Genomic DNA, 19,294 nt, shown 5'->3' on the forward strand with positions numbered 1-19,294 from the left:
TGCTAGCTATCGTGCACCACTGAGGTAGTAAGGGGCTGGACTATCTGTAATTTTCAGGTTCAGAAGGTGTCAAACCATAACCCTCAAGAATATTTTTACACCTCTAATTTTAAGAGAAATGCAGTTAAATCTCATACAAGTTTATGCAAATCCAATAGGACCTACTCTCAGGTAAATGTGCATATAAAAGATTCTATTCTTAATATCACATTTGAGAAACAACTTCAAAATCATTCTCCATTTATGCTTGTATAGAGTTTATTTGACAATGAAACAATAGCCATTTCCCTCTCTTTTATTGCAGGTATTTGTAAATCACAAATGAATTTTTGTATTTTTCATTAAAAGCACAGAGATAAAGACATTTCAGCTCTATATGGGTCTTCTCTTTTAAATAAGCTACTACTTTTTCACACTCAGAAATGCGCAATAGAGTATTGTAATTCTCTTGACATCAGCACTGTGATACATAGACTAGATTTTGGCCAAAATGTTTAACAGTTGTTTCAGGTAGGTGGAAAAGAAAGCAGATACCACTGGGAAGTTCTCCTGATAAGCCCCACTGAAAGGAATGGGAGTTGCTTAAGAACACAGCTACTGTGCTCTTATGTAGCTCTCATTCCTTTCAATGAGGGTTTACAACAAATTCCTGGAGAACTATTGTGTCCTAAATCTTGGGGCCTTATAAAAACTACATATTGGTGGTTGGTTTTTGGAGCTGATCTAAAATGAGAGGAAGCCTCTTATAGTGGTGGGAAACAATTCATTAATATCTTGGAGGTATGTTGCAATTTTTCCCATTGGGTCGAATCATGATGTATGCTGATGTACAGGGCATGGCCTCTGAGCACAACCCCCTCCAGCGAATGTCGCCTGTTAGGAGGGCTGAGTAACAGTTATCGTACCACCAGCCGCCACCATTATCTAGTGCACAGTTTGTACTGGCCCTCCGGTCATTATCCTTGTCTTCAGTAGAAAACCTCATGTTGTCATGGGTTCCCCATTCACCTATAGTGGTCAGTGAATCCCCAGCATCCCCTGTATAGTTCCCTAGCCTCAAAGCATAACCACTGTCTTCATCATCCACTTTAAAACTCTGGTATTCAGCGTACTTGGTTTGCCCTTGACTGTTAGTTATGACAAATCGTACAGAGAAGGCGTTCTGGTTGGTTAAGAGGTGCATGTATTCATTGCCAAGCCAGTGGTTTCCCTGCAGGTCCCCAAAGCCATGCTTATAAGACTGCCATGGGTATGACCAGGTTGTCTTTGAGTTGACATTGTTTCTGTGCAAGACCGTCCAGCCGCCCCCATCATACTCCATGTCACAGTAGACCGCCAGCAAGGGAGAGTATTTGGGACGGATGACATACAGGCCGCTTTGCTTCCTGCCACGGAGGTGAGCTGCTCTGCAGTCCCTTGCAATGTATTCTGAAACAGAAGAACCAGACTCCTTGTAAGTACCTTGCAGGCAGAAATAAATAAAACCTACAAGCAATTCAACAAGCTGAGATTTTTGGACTGGTGCTGTGGACCCTTTAATAAGGAACTTATCACCACTGGAGATAAGACATGCTCCAACAATCTGCTCTTTCCGAAGCACGCTTAAGGCCTTTTCCGAATGCATTTTTAAATTGATGACTTGCTGAACGTCTTCTGGTGTTATTTTAACTGTATTATTTCTGGTGTACATTTCATACATTGTTGGTTTTCTGTGTACCCTGCTCTGATTTTTTAATTTATAAAGCAGTTTATAAATCTTTTAAATACCCCTCACTGGCAGTGGCGCCATCACTTTGAGAAAGAGGTCAAGGGCCCCGCTCTGCGGAATAGGCAAGAGGGCTGACTTACAACATGAACATGAAGTAATAAATCCATCATTAAGACCAGTCTAAAATGATCTGGAAGCACCATTGCCAGCTGGCCTCAATTCAGTTCTATTAGGGCTTTGCTACATAACCCCTCCCTTAGCAGACATACCGTAAGCCCTATGGAGACCAGAAGAGATTTGCAATGAGTATCACCAGTGATCATTAGCAGTAGATGGGGGACTTCTCTAGATGCCTAGGCCTACAACTCCCATCAGCTTCCAAGCCAACATGGCCAATGAACTGGGCTGACAGGAGTTGTTTTCCAACAACTTTTGGAGAGTCTACAGCTTCTCCATCCCTGCATCAGGTAGCAATGGCACCTTACCAAATTTCCTCTCTTCTTACATTTTCATTTCATTTGAGTAGCATTTCAGGGCTTTTTGTTACCTTCATAAACGTTTTTTCCAGCATTAATCAGGGAAGCAGTGTCCTTGGTTGTCAGCATATGTTTATTGGCAATTTTTGATAACAGCTCATCCTTGGTTAAAGATGATGAAATGGAAATGAGAACGCAGAAACAAAGAGAAGAGTAAAGTAGCATCTTGGGAACCTGGAGAGGAAAAAGACCAGGCCATGAACAAATAGGTTCAACGCCGCCATCTTCCTAAGGGAACTACAGTGGTACCTCGAGTTACATACACTTCAGGTTACAGACTCCGCTAACCCAGAAATAGTACCTCGGGTTAAGAACTTTGCTTCAGGATGAGAACAGAAATCGTGCTCTGGCAGCGCAGCAGCAGGAGGAGGAGGCCCCATTAGCTAAAGTGGTGCTTCAGGTTAAGAACAGTTTCAGGTTAAGAACAGACCTCTGGAACAAATTAAGTACTTAACCCGGGGTACCACTGTACTGTGAATGACTGCCTTCTGACAAAAGGCCTCTTCCAGTGCAGGAATTAAAATCATTATCTTCTGCGATCTAGTGGCATTTTGTACTCTGTGAACCACTTCCAGATATACCTTCTTATAACAATTTCTGCAACATAACTCAGAGCCAAAAATATGTATAATTAATTTTAAAAAGAAATCAGTAGAAAGGACTAGGAAATAACAGACATTGGAATAAGTTAAGAATCAATGTACACACTTCCATGTACTCTGTATCCAATGTGCTCCCACCACTCGTTTTGGGAAGCCTTGTGCACACAGTCTACAGCTATCCTGTAGCTTTTTTGTCTGTGAGGCACTGTGTTTTGATGCATTCCCTCCCCCACAATAAAACCCCAACTTCAACCAAATTCAGAACCGCTCATCAGATGAAGACATCCCACTAGCGTGGACTTAGATGGGAGACTTGGATAAACATCGAACCATTCTGATACATTCAGCAATGTGCAAATGCTGTTTCAAACACAGTGAAACAGGACAACCTTGCTGCATTGTAAGGCAGTAATGTGTACACAGCCCCAGATGTACAGGATCACATGTATCCTTAGGTCCCCTTGGAAATTTGATGGAATTTTTCTTTTTTGAACCCGAAAATTAATAAAATAAACTGTTAATGCTGGGGACTTTTCCTGAATGCCTAGAAATGGAGTGGTCTGTTACTGTGTGTCAATGATTGTTTCTGCTTAGCATCAGAGATCCGATGAAGCCTTTGCACTTTGATAACTATACAAATGTACTGGTTGAGATTAAAGCCTGGCTTTAGGACTGAAAGCCTGTTTATTTCTGTTTCCTAATTCAAAACTTAATTTCTTTCCTAAATTCTGTACATGGCAACAGAATAATAAAACTGGCTTGGCTAATAGAAGGAGACACTGCTTTTTTGGCGGGGGGGGGGGGCGAGCCACATGTATACTGTGCACTAAAAAAAGAATTCCTTTTGGAAAACTTTAAAATGATCATTGCAACCACCACTCCAAAATGTAGTTGAATTAAGTTTGTTGTGTTTAATTCCCACTGAAATCAATAGGAGTTGAGCAAAGTCCCAAACCCATTTCATTTCAGCAGGACAATTAACTTCAGGCGCATTCCTATACATTTCTACTCAGAAGTATGTCCCATTTAGTTCTATGGGGCTTAGTTCCAGGTATGTGGCTGTAGGTCTAACTTTGCAGCCAACGTACTGGGATGGGGGGTTATTGTTTTGTTTGTTACTATGTTGTGTCTTTTGGTGCTTTTATATTGTAAACCATCCTGTAATCCTTGGATAAAGGGCAGTATTAATGAAATGAATAAATTCATTTATTGTTCCAGATCTGAACACATTTCTGGAGAACAGTTTTAGTTTTCTCAGGGTAAAACCTGAAGTGCTACTGATGCCTTTACACCAATTCAATGGGATATCATGGTGGGACAGAAAAACATGAGGATATCCACTGCAATCAACAACCATACCATGCACCCTTTCTCCCAATAAGACTTAACTGTGCTCTTGCTCCAAATTTTAGCTCCAAAGGTACCAACACTCTTGCCTTGTCATTGGAGCCGATTAAGTAAACCAGACACAGGCTTAGTATCTATATGTTAGTTACCCAATCTATATGTTAGTTACCCAGACACAGGCTTAGTATCTATATGTTAGTTACCCAATCACTGCTGACTATCTAATGAAAATAGTTGCTTACTCAGAATGCAGCACTATTTATATGGACACAGTTCATTTTAAATCTTAAATCTTTGCTTCTTGTTTCTTTGTTTCCATTGTCTTTACCTGTTGTCTGACTGGGTTGTAGGATCCTTAGGCTAGGGACTATCTACCCAAGGTCCCTATTATTTGTGATAATATTGATATACATAACATATTGTATTTGATGCCCAATATGGGTCTCTTCAGACTAGCTGGCAGGCTGGGGTTTTTGAACTTCTCCAAGAATTTGAAAAGTGGCACATAAACCCCGCAATTATATTTTAGAACTTGGGACATAATTTTGACAGTCAACATGTTATTGATCTTAAACATGGCAGTTATGCTCTTTTCAAAGAACAATAGGGGGAGTGAGGTTGTATGTTGTGCCGAAGTTTAACAGCCTGTTTTGAATAAGAAGAACTAAATCTAGTAAGGAGAGAAAATGGAGGTTAGAACTTACCTTTCTTACTGATGCTTCTTAGAGGCAAGATTGCATGATCTGAAGAAGGCTCTTTCAGACAACACAAATGATTTTTATTTTGCTTATATGCTCATACTTTATACTGGGATGGGCAAGCAAAGTAAATAGCTAATTATAGATGTTTGCATAAAGTGTCATTGGGTGCCCAGTCACGCAGGAACAGCTTGTAAATGGGTTACAGAAAAGTAGGGGATATAATCTTAAACAGTTCCTGCTGCTTTGGGGTGTGCCCTACAAACCCTTAAGTACCATAAATGATGTGCAATGGATGAATTATGTTTGCCAAGTAATTTCAACACAGCCAATGGCAACGGGAAAACTTCCTGAAAGATTGAATGCCCACCTATGGCTTTAGCTCAAATGATCCACCTAAAAGTTTGCTCTCTGGGTGGCACAGTTTGGCAACAAGCAGCTATTTTAAGCAAATCTTCAGACGGTTTCCATCTGCTGCACCATTCACCAACCGGAATATAATTAAGGGGCTTCCCTCATGCTCTTCATGAAATCTTTTTTGATTTCAGTCCCTTACAATAAATGGGTGGACGGGCATGTGTGTGCCCATATGTGTGCGCACAGGGTAAACCTCAGATCATCTAGGGATCGTTTCTGTGCAAATCAAAACCCTTACACACATTCAATAGCTTTTCTCACCTCTGAACATTTTTGCTACAGTTTTGGGGGAACATTTATGAAGAGCAAGAGCAAGGGTGGACATTCTAGTTCGAGTTGCCTGAAAACAAACCACATGCAGCAATGCGATGGCATCTTCACCTGGGAGGGTACATCTCTCAGGGAGTGGTAGTGCAGATCTTTTGCATGGAAAAGGTCCCTGATCTAGGTAGGGATAAAAAATACCCCCTACCCCTGTCTGAAATGGTGGAGAGCTGCTGCCAGTCACTGTAAATAGATAAAAGCAGCAGACCACTGGTGTGGTCTAACTTGATATAAGACAACTTCATATACTCTTGTATGACAATGATCTACTCCAGGTATGTCTCCACCGCAGCCTCAAATTGCTTCAATACCTTTTTGTTTCTGTCCCATCTTTGAGGGAACTGCAGCTTGGACTGGGGCGGGAGGAGGCGCAAAAGAGCTGAGAAGAATTCTTGGCATCCTACCAAGTACAGTTAAAGTGTTCTTTGAAGGAAGTGATATAACACAAAAGTAGTTATAGCAGAACAGAAGCTGATTTAAATCAGCACTGCAATCTTCCCCTCACTCCATCTTGGTTTTAAGGTGATGCAGACTTCATGGCTACAACACAAAGCCATTTTTGGCACACATCCTCCTTCGGTCTACCCCCTTTTTTTTGCGCAACATCCATCCATCCTGATAATTCTGAAGAGCTCAGAAGTGTGTTTACTATTTTGGGAACCTGTAGATGATCCTATTAAGATGTTGCCCAGCTGTGGATTGTAGCATTTTTCTTATGGACCTATACAGCTTCCTTTGGTTATTTTTACAAAAAAGAATTCAATAATCTTTCTCATAAGTACTTCATGTATTTCTTAACAGAGATGTGGGTGATGCTGTGGTCTAAACCGCTGAGCCTCTTGGGCTTACCGATTGGAAGGACTTAACCATCCAGTGGTCCTTTACCTTACCTACATATTTCTTAAACAATGATACATACTAAATGATTAATTCAACCACCAAAAGTTCATTTACAATTAAATGGACTATTTACTCTGCCTAGAATATTGTTTTTCTTTCTGCATCATGCTTTATTTACTATTTTTGTACTTTTATGCTGCTTTAACTTTTAGCTTTACTGTATTTTACATTTTGTATATTTTATTGTCATGTGGTCTTGTTTTTTACTGGAGATTATAAGCTCCTTTGTGGAGGAAGTTCCTCAAAAAGTGGGATATATATGGTTTATGCAACAAACAAATAATAAGAGGGTATACATGTTTTATAAGTTCATTGGTATTTTGACTGATTTTACAGTATACATAGTTTATTTAAATGTGTATGTTCACTCTGTGTCAAGCTGCAGTGAATTAAGAATGCTAATTAGAAGCAGGATACACCCACGAAAAACAGTACAAAGTTGCATTAAATGAAGGATGCAATCCCAGACACGCTTCCATGGGAGTAAGTCCCACTGAACACAATAGGACTGATGAGACATAACCAAATTTCAACATTTTTGCTCACGGCACATGTCTGTTTCTTTTAGAGACAACAATGGCTCAGAACGTTCCAGCCGCAGGGGCTGGTTGGGAGATACTGGGCAGATGCAGAGCTGTCTGTCCCATAGGGCTTATGGGCCAGGGCGCTGGCCTCTCAGGGGCATCCCAGAGAGTGGGGGAACTGTGCGGCTTTGCCAGTGGCCTCCCCTTTACCTGCACACCTGCCAGCTGCACCCCGCCAACCATATGGCTGGCGGGTGTGCAGCTTTCTTCTCAAGCCTCCATGGGGATTGCTTTCCCACAGCGGCATGGGGGAGAGTTGCCCCCCCCCCCATGGCTGGCAGTGCGCAGCTTCGCTCCCTCCCCCCACTATCCATAGTAATTTGTGGGCGCTGGGCGGATATTTGCACCCTGGCACCGCATCTGCTAAACACGGCCCTGGGCTTTTCTAGGACGAAAAGGAAGTGTCCCTAATTCAAACAAATTTGTAGCAAATTACAAAGCTCACAGTGAAATTGGGAGGGTGTGAAGTGGTGAATTGTCTACCCTGATCTCCACATTTTAAAAATTCCACTCCTTGGTTCTAATGCAGTGGAAATTAGTTTTACTAACAGCTCCAAGCCTAGATGAGGAAGTCCATTGCTTGCCCCCCCCCCCAAAAAAAAGAATAAAGGGACTTTGGATTCAGTGGATTTGTTTTGCAGCCTTACACCAACTACTACTGCAAAAACCACTAGCAGTTGTATCTTTATGCCCTTGGAACTATCCGTAGGTATACTGGGGGCCTCTGCAGCAGACGTGCCCATGTGCTTGCAAAACCCTTCTCTGCTGGACACACATCTAATCACTCCTAACCCCTTCAAACTAGTGAATTGGGGAGTTAGAATTGCTCCCCCCCCCCTTAGTTATATAAAAATAGAAATGCACCAGTTTGCTAAAATGGGTAAAGTGAATTATCTTTCTTGTGAAGACCAGGAGCTGGATTCCAAAATCTGTGGTGACTTCCTAATTCTTGGCCCCCACTTTTAACAATATAGTACAAAACCAATTGTGCCGCAGTTATAGTTCTTGTCCAGAAAAAATTCCATGTAGTCCTTCACTGACACACATAAAGTTGCCTTTAATTCAGTGCATGATGGAGAGCTGCTCGTTCAGTTTTAAGTAATTATAATCATAGGTTTAACAGGGGTTTTATCCAGTTGATTTAAAACAAGATGTGTGTACATTTTAATTAATAATAATAATAATAATAATAATAATAATAGTACCACTTGGTTTACATTTTAAAAACTCAGTTTAAATTTTTATTCAAAATTTCATTTGTAATTTTATTCAAGTAAAAGGGGGTCTGGTTTTAGTTCCCTTCCCAAGAGCTTATTAAAAGTGACAAAGTAGGTAATCCTACTGATCCTTTGATTCAAGATACATGGGCAGACTCAGTTCATCAAATCCTGCATCTTGCCAGTGTTTTCCCTTCATCTCTGAATCATAAACAGGCATCCCACTCACTCCTTGGAGGAATTCCGTGGAAAAGCATATTTTTTCCAGCTATGCTACAGCACCATAAGCCAAACCCAAGGACATCCTACAGAGCCATGTTCTGCACCTCCATCTCTTTAATTTCTTTCGCTTTCTTTTTGGAAAAAGGGGGGTAAATTAGATATGAGCCACAGAACTGGGTGAGGGGTTAACACTTTCTCCAAGCCAGTGTGGTGTAGTGGTTAAGAGCAGTGGACTTGTAATCTGGTGAACCGGGTTCCCGTCCCCACTCCTCCACATGCAGCTGCTGGGTGACCTTGGGCCTCACTCACCTCACAGAGTGTTTGTTGTGGGGGAGGAAGGGAAAGGAGATTGTTAGCCGCTTTGAGACTCCTTAAGGTAAAGGTAAAGGTACCCCTGCCCGTACGGGCCAGTCATGTCTGACTCTAGGGTTGTGCACCCATCTCACTTAAGAGGCCGGGGGCCAGCGCTGTCCGGAGACACTTCCGGGTCACGTGGCCAGCGTGACGAAGCTGCTCTGGCGAGCCAAAGCCACACACAGAAACACCGTTTACCTTCCCGCTATGAAGCGGTACCTATTTATCTACTTGCACTTAAGAGTGCTATCGAACTGCTAGGTGGGCAGGAGCTGGGACCGAACGACGGGAGCTCACCCCGCCGCGGGGATTCGAACCGCCGACCATACGATCGGCAAGTCCTAGGCGCTGAGGTTTTACCCACAGCGCCACCCGCGTCCTTAGGGTAGTGATAAAGCGGGATATCAAATCCAAACTCTTCTTCTTCTCTTCTCTTCAAGTCATCAGGTGGGAAAATGAATGAGATTGGAACCATGGCATTTGGAGAATGGGATTAAGCTTCCTCCCCACCAAGCAATTTCCCTCCACCTTGAAGCCAATCGCAGATTTTCAGTGTCTCTTCCCAGTTTTGGCCTTTCAAACTAAGCACTTTGCTGAGTCCTGGCTCTTCGACCTGATGAGCTTCTGTTTTTCAGAAGGAATTCTCTGGACCACACTGCCTCCTAGAGGTACTCTTAAAATAGTGCACCACAGCCTAGTGCTAGGATCAAACGGCGTCAAGTTTTCCAACTATGGCAGAAGGAATACAATGCGGGCTTTGCCACGGATGGCAGAAGCTTTGTTTTTCCAGGGCTTATAAATGCAGCAGACAAATGCATCATCATGGTCTAACAGCCAGACCATCTGCATGAACGCTGAGTGCCAAATCTCACCCAGCGCCATTAGCGAGGCTGTGCTATTTAGTTAAAAAAGAAAATGCTGTAAGATCCCGACCCACTAATTGCATCTGACAGAACATTTTCCTTGGTTGAAGGAAAGCAAGCACAGCCCTTTGTTTCTGTGTGGGAGCAAAAATAATCGTCTTATGGCAGCATCTGATGGATTCTGTAGGTTTTTCAAAACCTGTTGCAAATGCAGAAAGAATAATAGAAGGGGATAAGATTAAAAGGGGACACAAGTAATTAATCTTACAGGGGAATGAGCAGTATATTCCTAATACTTGATTCCTCCATTGATTTTTCTATTAGGCTAGGGTATCAAGTGTGTGAACAATTAATGAATCTGCACAGTATGTATTTTTCAATCTGTGGTGGTCATGGTTAGATTTCTTTGTTTAGACATCCTGTGTTGTTCAGTCTGATCCTGGGAGAAGTTGGTACCAGTTTGCTTCATATATATGTGTGGTGTGTGTGTGTGTGTGTGAGAGAGAGAGAGAGAGAGAGAGAGAGAGAGAGAGAGAAAGAACCATATTTCTCCCTAATCATATTGGGAGATAATCTCATCTAGCCTCTTGTATCCAAGCAGGGCTTTCTAAAGAAAATCCATGTTGCCTAAAGATTTATTTGGCTTCTCATGGAAAGCCTCCAGTGGAGGTGGGGGTGGGGAGTCTGTCCTACTCTTGTGGCCAATTTATTCCCTTGACCAATAACTTTTATGGTCTGGTGTTTTCCCCTGTATATTAAATATATGGCGATGTCAAGGGAATGATGCTCTATAGAGAGTACGAGAAGGCAGTGAGTCTACAAGCTAAAATTCTACATAGGAATGAAACAGAAGAAGTGGAGGCAAGGCTTAACAGTCAATAGGAGAAAATGCATTAATTATTATTATTATTTATTTATTGCATTTCTATCCCAAATTGTCTGCAAGGAGCTCAACGTTTAATTCACATAACCACCCAGTGAGGTAGGTTAGGTGGCCCAACATCACCTAATGAGCTTCATGGCTGAGTGGGGATTTGAACCCTGGTCTCCCAACTCCTAGTCTGGCACTACATGTCTGACTGACAGGTCTGATGCAGTCTGTGGCAGAAGAAGAAGAGGCTATTCAGGCAACAGATGGGTCAGTAGATTCCCCACCTTGTTGTCTCAGAACCAGGAGGGGCTTGAAGCAGGAAGAGCAGCGGCGACTTCCATGCAGAAGAAGTCTCAGGTTGCAGAAATACAACCCAACAGGGGACAGTATATAAGCTGGCAGAAGGGCAGGGTCTCACTGTGGCTGTAACTGCTCTGCAGGTGTCATGGGCCAGGAGTCCATTTCACCTGCTGAGCAGCAGCCTGAAGGGGTAGAAGGCAGAATGTCTCCACTGCAGCTGATCAGCTTTCAAGGACAGGAGAAGAAGGCACTGGTGGGAATCAGCTGGCTACAGCATTCTTAAACAGAGCTCTCAGCAGCACTCAGATGCTGGAAATAATGTCTATGGTTCCTGGTCCAACCTTCCTGCTTCCTGCTGGTCCCTTGTCTCTGTGATCATCTGGATCCCCTGACCTCTGGATCCCCTGACTATATGAATTCTGCTCTCAGACAAGGGTTCCTCAGAGACTCCTAGCCCATGCTTGCTCAGCAATGGGGCTACGACAGTAGGACACATATCTGGGGGACAGCTGCCTAATGCTAGAGGCATGTGTGTGCATATTAATCCAGAGCACTGTGGGAGTTGCTGCAAGTGCTTCTTTTGTCAATAAAAAATAAAGTATCAGATTTGTGGCTTTCTTAGCTGGGGTGGGCCAGGAGAGAAGGTCACAAGCACGTTCATAGTGGGATATGAGAGAGGAGGGGAAAGAAAAGGCCAGGGAAGGTTTTGAAGGCAAGCACAAATAGTTGGTTCTGGAGCTGGGAGCAGACCAGAAGGCAGTGTAGGACTATATAAAGGAACTGGTTGGGAGAGGTGTCAGAATAGAAAAAAATGAACCAGGCGTCAATTACAGCAGGCTTCCTCAAACTCGGCCCTCCAGATGTTTTGAGACTACAATTCCCATCATCCCTGACCACTGGTCCTGCTAGCTAGGGATCATGGGAGTTGTAGGCCAAAAACATCTGGAGGGCCGGGTTTAAGGAAGCCTGAATTATAGTAACTCTCTGCTTGCTTGTTGTACCACTGTCTCCAATAATATAGCGAACAATTTCTGCATCCATCTTGTTTGTGACATTTTAATATCTACCGTGTCCTTTCTTGAGCTTCTTTTCAAACTAAACAAAGGTGATGTCTTGGATTTGTCTTCCAATGATGTGCTTGCAAAACCTTCTGCCATCTTTGCCAGTCGCTTTAGAATTTTATTTAGTTTGTCTACACTTGTCCTAGAACATGGGAATAGAAAATGGGTTTTGATAGTATATATCTACATATGCTATGAATATCCATGACATAGTTATACTACACTGCTGAATCACAAACAGTTTATTGTCCATTATAGCAGTCAATTCCTCTCGGCAATGAAGTTATCTAACAAAATATCCCATTTTTGAATGCAACACTTTATTGTCAAATGCACATACAAAGCACATTTCTTGCCAAAGGCTTGCAATATTTAAAAAAAAAAAAACAATTGAGGGACAGGAAGAGGAAGAGGAAAAGCTGATTTAAAAGCAATAACAATATCAATTAAAAGAAACCTAGTAAGTTAACTTCCTTTTCATTCTTTACAGGATAAAATATAGTTCTCCAAATTAACTATTATATCTGGAATCCAAAACGTAGCCTCCAAATTGCTTGTCACCCCTTCATTTTATTTTCATCTGCAATTTCTATGAGCACAGTGGGGCTAAGTCACAAATAAATAAATAAAAGAAACAAACAAGAATACAGCCAAACCTAATCTTTTTTTAGGACCCTATTTGATGCCTCCACCTCAGAGTGGCTGTGAAGTGGCTCCTGGGTCATAAGAAAAGGATTGTTGACCTCTACATCCATACCTCTCCCCTTGCACAGAATGCCAGGCTCCTGTTTGCTCATTTGGTCCGTGTTGCACATCCCAGGCCATTGCATTTGTCCTGGTGGTCTGTGTTGCAGCAGAGAGGTGAAATCTTGTTGGCATAAACCACCGATTCGGAACGACTAGGCCATTGTATTTTCATAGCCACTGGTGTGCTTTCCCAGGGTACTGCTGCCAGTTGGCATCCTCAGTGATGACATGATAGAAGAAAGCAGACAAAGGACAACAGCTGCAGCAAAATCCACATCAGCAACCATTTGGTCAGGCTGCTGTAGTAGCCACTCTACTCTCTGAGTAAGAGGCAGCTCATCATGGCCTGACACGAAGTCAGGTGGTGGTTGGCATTTGCTGCCACCCATCATAAATTCACAGGATGCACACTGCATACAAACTTTTTTTTTTTTTTAAGACTACTGGAATTATTTATGGTGCAAAAATATTCAGGCTGCATTCCAAAGGCACATTTTAAAATAAGTTTATTTGAAATCCATGGGATTTAGTTGTCGCAAGTAACAGGGCTTAGAATTTGGAGCACCGTGCTAAAATATCCAGACCATTTAACTCAAGGGGAGTCCTGTCCAAGTAGTCATGTAACTGCTGCTGCAAAACCTTTTGTGAAGTCTCTTCTGCAGCGGCCTGTCCAGATCTAGAAGGGCAGAAGGGAGATTGGCATCTGCTGGTAGATCTCACTGTGATCTGAAGTAGATCAGCAATGCTTTAGGACTCCCACTTGTTTTAACAAAGGCTGCAACAAAATGACTCACCCACCCCACCTTGATATACTGTGAAATGAAGAAATCTGGGTGGGTGGGTAACCACAGGTGGTTTTTTGTATGGAAGGACTGTGAGCTCAGTTCAGCTGTCATACTCAAATCCCTGTGCTCAGAATTCTTAAATTCTAAGTGAATGTCTTTTGCACTAGTGCCTTCTATTCAATCACTTCATTTTTGAGATTATTTTGAGTGGTGGTGATGTCTCATCAGTTGAAACAGTGTGTGTGTAACCATGCCACTACATGCAGTTTTAATGACTTCCCAACACACTCCACTAAGAGTAAGATCAAAGCTAGGAAATGACATGTTATATATACACTTGGGTGATTCTGCCCAATGAATCTGGAATTCTGCAATCACCCAATCCAAAATGTAGTATTACTACATAGGTATGCTATGCAGTATACTACATAGGGCTTGCACCCACCACCCCAGTTGATGTTTTGCTCTTTGTGATTCTCCAGTGGTTTGACTTCACCCCTGAAGGTGCACTCCAGTGTCGTTTCAGACAGATGGAAGCCAGCAATTATCCTCAGAGCGGAACTTTGTGTTTGTAAAGATGCAACCTCAGAATTTTGTGCAACTGAGAGTGGGCACAGGCAAACATTTTTCAAGTAGTAACTGACCATTGTGCAATTGTAATCACAAAATAAGAAGGATAAGAAAATGGGTTGGGGAAGGGGGGTGAGTTGAATGAATTATTTGCATCTGTCTTTACTACAGAAGATCTAGGGCTGATATCTATGCCTGAACTGACTTTCTCCGTAAGGGACCCTAAAGAACTAAGGTAAATGGTGGTGACAAGAGATGATGAGCTAGACCTTATTGACAGATTTAAAATTAACATCAGGTCCAGATGGGATCCACCTAAGGAATCCAAGTGTGAAATTACTGATCTTCTAAGAAAAACATGTAACTTGTCCCTAAGGTTGGTCTCTGTACTAAAGAACTGGAAAGCAGCCAATGGAATATAAATTTTTAAAGGGGGATGCAGGAAATTACAGGCTGATTAGCTTAATATACTCTGCTTAAATTGATGGAATATATTATTAAAGATGAAATTATCAAGCATACAGAACAGGGGTTGACAGCCTGTGACCCTCCAGCTGTTGGCCTCTGAATCTATCAGCCCCAGCCAGTATAGCCAATGTTGGAGGATATTAGCTGTCCACTATCATCTGGAAGGCTACATGTTGTTCACTACTAATATAGAATAATAAGTCTTGTTAAAGAACAAGGCTGGCTTCTAAAGATTTTTGAGAGTGTCAATAAACATATGGACAGGGGTAGTCTGTTAGACATGGCATACTTGGACTTTTTAAAAGCTTTGACATAGTCCTTTACACTGTAGTAAATTCTGGTAAATGTTTGCCCACATCAACCTTGTTTTTAGGGTACGTTGTTTTTGTCCTTAAGTATGAATATGAGTACTGTACTCATAGGTAAAGGTAAAGGACCCCTGGACAATTGAGTCCAGTCAAAGGCAACTATGGGGTTCATCTCACTTTCAGGCCAAGGGAGCCGGTGTTTGTCCACATATAGCTTTCCGGGTGATGTGGCCAGCATGACTAAACCACTTCTGGTGCAACGGGACACCGTGACGGAAACCAGAGTGTACAGAAATGCCGTTTACCTTCCCACTGCTGTGGTACCCATTTATCTACTTGCACTGGCGTACTTTCAAACTGCTAGGTAGGCAGGAGCTGGGACAGAGCAATGGGAGTTCATTCCATCACGGGGATTTGAACCGCCGACCTTCCAATCGGCAAGCCCAAGAGGCTCAGTGGTTTAGACCACAGCGCCACCCATGCCGCCACTGTGCTCATGAGCAACCATCATTCAAGTATTGTGTACAGCAGGGCTAAAAGTGCACTCATGCAGCTTTCCTATTTGATCCACAAGGCAATTATTTTTGTACTCAAGTATTCAAATTAGAATACAGTACAAAACTTGTCATGAGAACCAGCCCTTAGAGGTGAGACTTCACCAAACAAATGGATTCATGCAGATTTCTTCCTCCATTTTTGCTGTTGCAAAATCCAGCCAACAAAATCAAGGCTATTGTGATAATAGTGTCTTTAGGCAAAATATATAATAGTATTTTGTTTTTCATTTTAAAAATTGAGTCCTTGCTGCTCTTTCCATTCATTGCTTATTACAGACAGCATATACTGTAAGGTGGATGGAATCGTAAGCATTTGCCGTAGATGACAGAGACTAATACTACATCTGTTAAGAATGCTTAATTTCCTTATACAGGACAAAACTGTACCTATGTGTCTCCTATAAAGGGGTGAGCATTGGGTTCCTGTCAGCTCCCTGCCAATTAGCACTGTATTCAATTGGTTAGCAGGTACACGTTCATTCGTAATGATTTCTCTGACTCCACTCCCACCCTGCCCATGGCACTCTAAAGCTCACAGAGCACATCAGAGGTTTTGCAGTCAATACTAAGCGAGGTTAGTTCTTAAAAATTAGTTCAGGAGAAAATCCTATATATTCCATTCAAATCCCCCTGAGGCACTTGCATCCCCTTTTACACAACACAGGGCAGGTTCACTGATTCCCAGCCATCAGAGTGAAACAAACTGCCCTTTGAGTCATGACCTCCAGAAACCAAATAATGTGTAATTTGGGTGTGAAGATGGGATAGCACACATCAGATACTTGCTGGCAGACAGGTGAAGCCTGGAAGGCTTTTTGTGGGGGGCAGGTTTCCTGTACCTTTAATGCATGGCATGGAAAAGTACATATTGGGCAAGTGCCTCTGCAGCCTATGTAATTATTAAAGGCAGAAGGGGCTGGTTGCCACATTTAAGTTTGCAATCTACCACCCTGGTGTGCAGATGACCTCCTCATAATAAGAGCAGGAAGAGAGTCCTGCCCCCAGCAACCCTGGATATAAGGGGAAAGATGAAACACAGAAACACTGAAGAATTAGAACATGTGCAGATTGCCCTTCACCCCCCATACTTGGCCACCCAGCAGAGATCAGCTAGTCCTTAGTTCATTCTGCATCCCACAGAGTTCAGGCTATAGAGGCCAAAATAATTCATTCACGTAACTATAAGTCACCATAAGTCTTGTGAGTGCTGCTCTAAAAGAACTGAATCTCCCAGTGTGATTCCATCGGGATGTAGTTGGCTGGCAGTGGTATTAAAAGGCTACATCTGATGGCACCCTAAGCAAATTTAGCCAAATATTGAAGGCCTGCCAAAGCAGCATCTGCCCAGTAGCCAATAAAGCATTTGTTCTCTGCTCCATTTAATAGAGCAGCGCTTTCAGCTCCGTGAAACAAACGTCTCAAAAGATGGCCCACAATCGCCTTATGGTTTCTGCTGTACAACTTAACAATCGAGGTAATTATCTCTAAGGTACCACAGCTTTCACCCACAATAGCTTTCTTATGTAGAGAAATGAGAGTGTAGCAAATAAAATATTTACTCAAATACAGTACAGTGGTACCTCGAGTTAAGTACTTAATTCAGTCCGTTCTTAACCTAAAACTGTTCTTAACCTGAAGCACCACTTTAGCTAATGGGGCCTCCTGCTGCCGCCATGGCACCAGAGCACGATTTCTGTTCTCATCCTGAAGCAAAGTTCTTAACCCGAGGTACTATTTCTGGGTTAGCGGAGTCTGTAACCTGAAGTGTCTGTAACCTGAAGTGTCTGTAACCCGAGGTACCACTGTATTTATTAAAATAGGCTACTTGGAGTAACATCAGCTCCAAGGAACATCACTGGATGCTTGATCTTCAGTTATGAGTACAAGGAATTAGAAGGGAGGGGAGGATTCCCTCCCCTTTACTTGTTCTTTGCAATGTTGCAACTGGTTCCCCTTTACTAAAAAGCACCTGTGCATAAAACCATATCCCCAATAAGAGTTTGATCTCCCCCTCCAACCCCCACTGAGCTTTGCATTTGGAATCTGGACCAGGCTCTGGGCCACTACAGCATCTCTACAAAAAGGACTGATAACCAAAGACATGGCCATTCAACTGTGATCACCTTTAGACCGTGCACTAAATATTGTGTCATTATACATGCAGAAATGCTACACAGGGGGGCAGAAAGTCTCTGCCGAAGAATGCTGGAATCCGAATCTGTTTTTCTAAAGCACAAAGCACTTATCTCCTGAAAATCTCCAGCAAGGCCACACCCTGAAACATTTCCCTAAGTGGCAGTGTAGGCAAAATTATGCAACACTAGAGAACATAGTTTTCCTTGATCATTTGTATAATGCTAATGACACAGGAGATTTCATTGAATGCAACCCACACTTAGTCATATGTAGGTTGCTTTCTGATATGGGTATAGGAGTGGCTGAATGAGTAAATCCTTTGAACTGAGGAATGTCACATTCCATTGTAGTTACAGATGTGGGGAAATGGGTCTTCTTGGTGGATTATTCCACAGGTTTGAGACTGGCATACAATAGACTTCCATCTGACCTCCTCTCAGTAGTATCATGAAATTTATAACAGCTAATTTGTTCCAGGCATCTGGCCGTTGTTGTACACAGCAGAATAAGTGACCTTGTAGTAATCAGACAGTTGGTATATCTAGTTTAATCCTTTCTCCTCTGTTTCAGGAAAAGATTTTCCCCAGCCCTGCTACCCAAGAATCTTCAAGGGCGAGGTCAGGAACTGAAGTTTGGATTTTATTCATGTGCCCTACACACTCGTAAGCACAGGGGGAACTCCAGCTTCCCCACTCATATTTTATCCAGTCAGCATCATCTCCTGAATCCTTTCCAGTCTTCTATCCTTTTCCCCTGTTTCCTGCATCTTTTCCGTGGTTTTAAAAAGTATCCTCCCCATTCTATTTAATATTAGAACAACAGGAAGGGAGTGGCCGCCGGGACCACATAACACCAGTTCTGAGAGATCTGCATTGGCTCCCAGTACGTTTCCGAGCACAATTCAAAGTGTTGGTGCTGACCTTTAAAGCCCTAAACAGCCTCGGTCCTGTATACCTGAAGAAGCGTCTCCACCCCCATCATTCTGCCCGGACACTGAGATCCAGCGCCAAGGGCCTTCTGGCGGTTCCCTCATTGCGAGAAATGAGGTTACAGGGAACCAGACAGAGGGCCTTCTCGGTAGTGGCGCCTGCCCTGTGGAACGCCCTCCCATCAGATGTCAAGGGAATAAACAACTATTTTACTTTTAAAAGACAACTGAAGGCAGCCCTCTTTAGGGAAGTTTTTAATGTCTGATGCTGTATTGTTTTTAATATTCAGTTGGAAGCCACCCAGAGTAGCTGGGGAAACCCAGCCAGATGGGCGGGTATATAAATAATAAATTATTATTATTATATTATAATATATTATGTGATTAAAAACTAATGGAAGTATTCCACGCCCTTTTTTCATCTGGTTGTATGTATGGCTTGGAGGAAAGCTTTTATTTCTCTTCAGCTGTCTTTAGTACAAAGTAAAGTGTGTGACGCTGAGGTCAGAAAGGAATAATCCAGTGAAACCCAGCAGGGCTCACCTCTGAGTAAACTAGCATGTTTGGTATTTCTCATCGGAGGCAATAAATGCAAAAATGGAAACAGCTCTCTGTTGCTCTTGACTAATCGACACACCCAGTTTTGTGCACTGCCACAAAAATATGCAGGACTGAATTAATCACTCCGATGTTGCAGCAATTGATCTGACTGACAGACATATGGGAACCAGATCTACTGGAACATTGAATGCTTCTGTGGCTCTTAGAACCAGATAATAATTAACAATGGC

The 19,294-nt window shown here is 42.6% G+C and overlaps 1 protein-coding gene and 1 long non-coding RNA gene across 2 annotated transcripts; one reads left to right on the forward strand and one right to left on the reverse strand.

Annotated features, from left to right (window-relative positions):
• Positions 1 to 240: 240 nt before the first annotated feature.
• Positions 241 to 5,003, reverse strand: LOC308478886 (fibrinogen-like protein 1-like protein). The gene is made up of 3 exons (XM_081009019.1): positions 4,898 to 5,003; positions 2,256 to 2,418; positions 241 to 1,428 (listed from the first exon to the last, which is right to left on the reverse strand). The coding sequence occupies exons 2-3, from the start codon at positions 2,407 to 2,409 to the stop codon at positions 767 to 769; spliced, it is 816 nt and encodes a 271-aa protein (XP_080865145.1). The 5' UTR covers positions 2,410 to 2,418; positions 4,898 to 5,003; the 3' UTR covers positions 241 to 766.
• LOC308479623 lies at positions 1,327 to 18,834 on the forward strand. Its single transcript, XR_013987762.1, has 3 exons — positions 1,327 to 1,453; positions 18,146 to 18,237; positions 18,390 to 18,834. It is a non-coding gene; the product is annotated as an uncharacterized lncRNA (long non-coding RNA).
• Positions 18,835 to 19,294: the final 460 nt, after the last annotated feature.

This window comes from Podarcis pityusensis (genome assembly GCF_964106645.2).
Source record: "Podarcis pityusensis genome assembly, chromosome: 1".
Taxonomy (NCBI): Eukaryota; Metazoa; Chordata; class Lepidosauria; order Squamata; family Lacertidae; genus Podarcis; species Podarcis pityusensis.

Coding starts and splice junctions, on each gene's coding strand:
- LOC308478886 (XM_081009019.1), bottom strand. CDS start 2,409: ATGCTACTTTACTCTTCTCTTTGTTTCTGCGTTCTCATTTCCATTTCA. Junction 1,429..2,255: donor TGGAAAAAACGTTTATGAAG/GTAACAAAAAGC, acceptor CTTCTGTTTCAG/AATACATTGCAAGGGACTGC.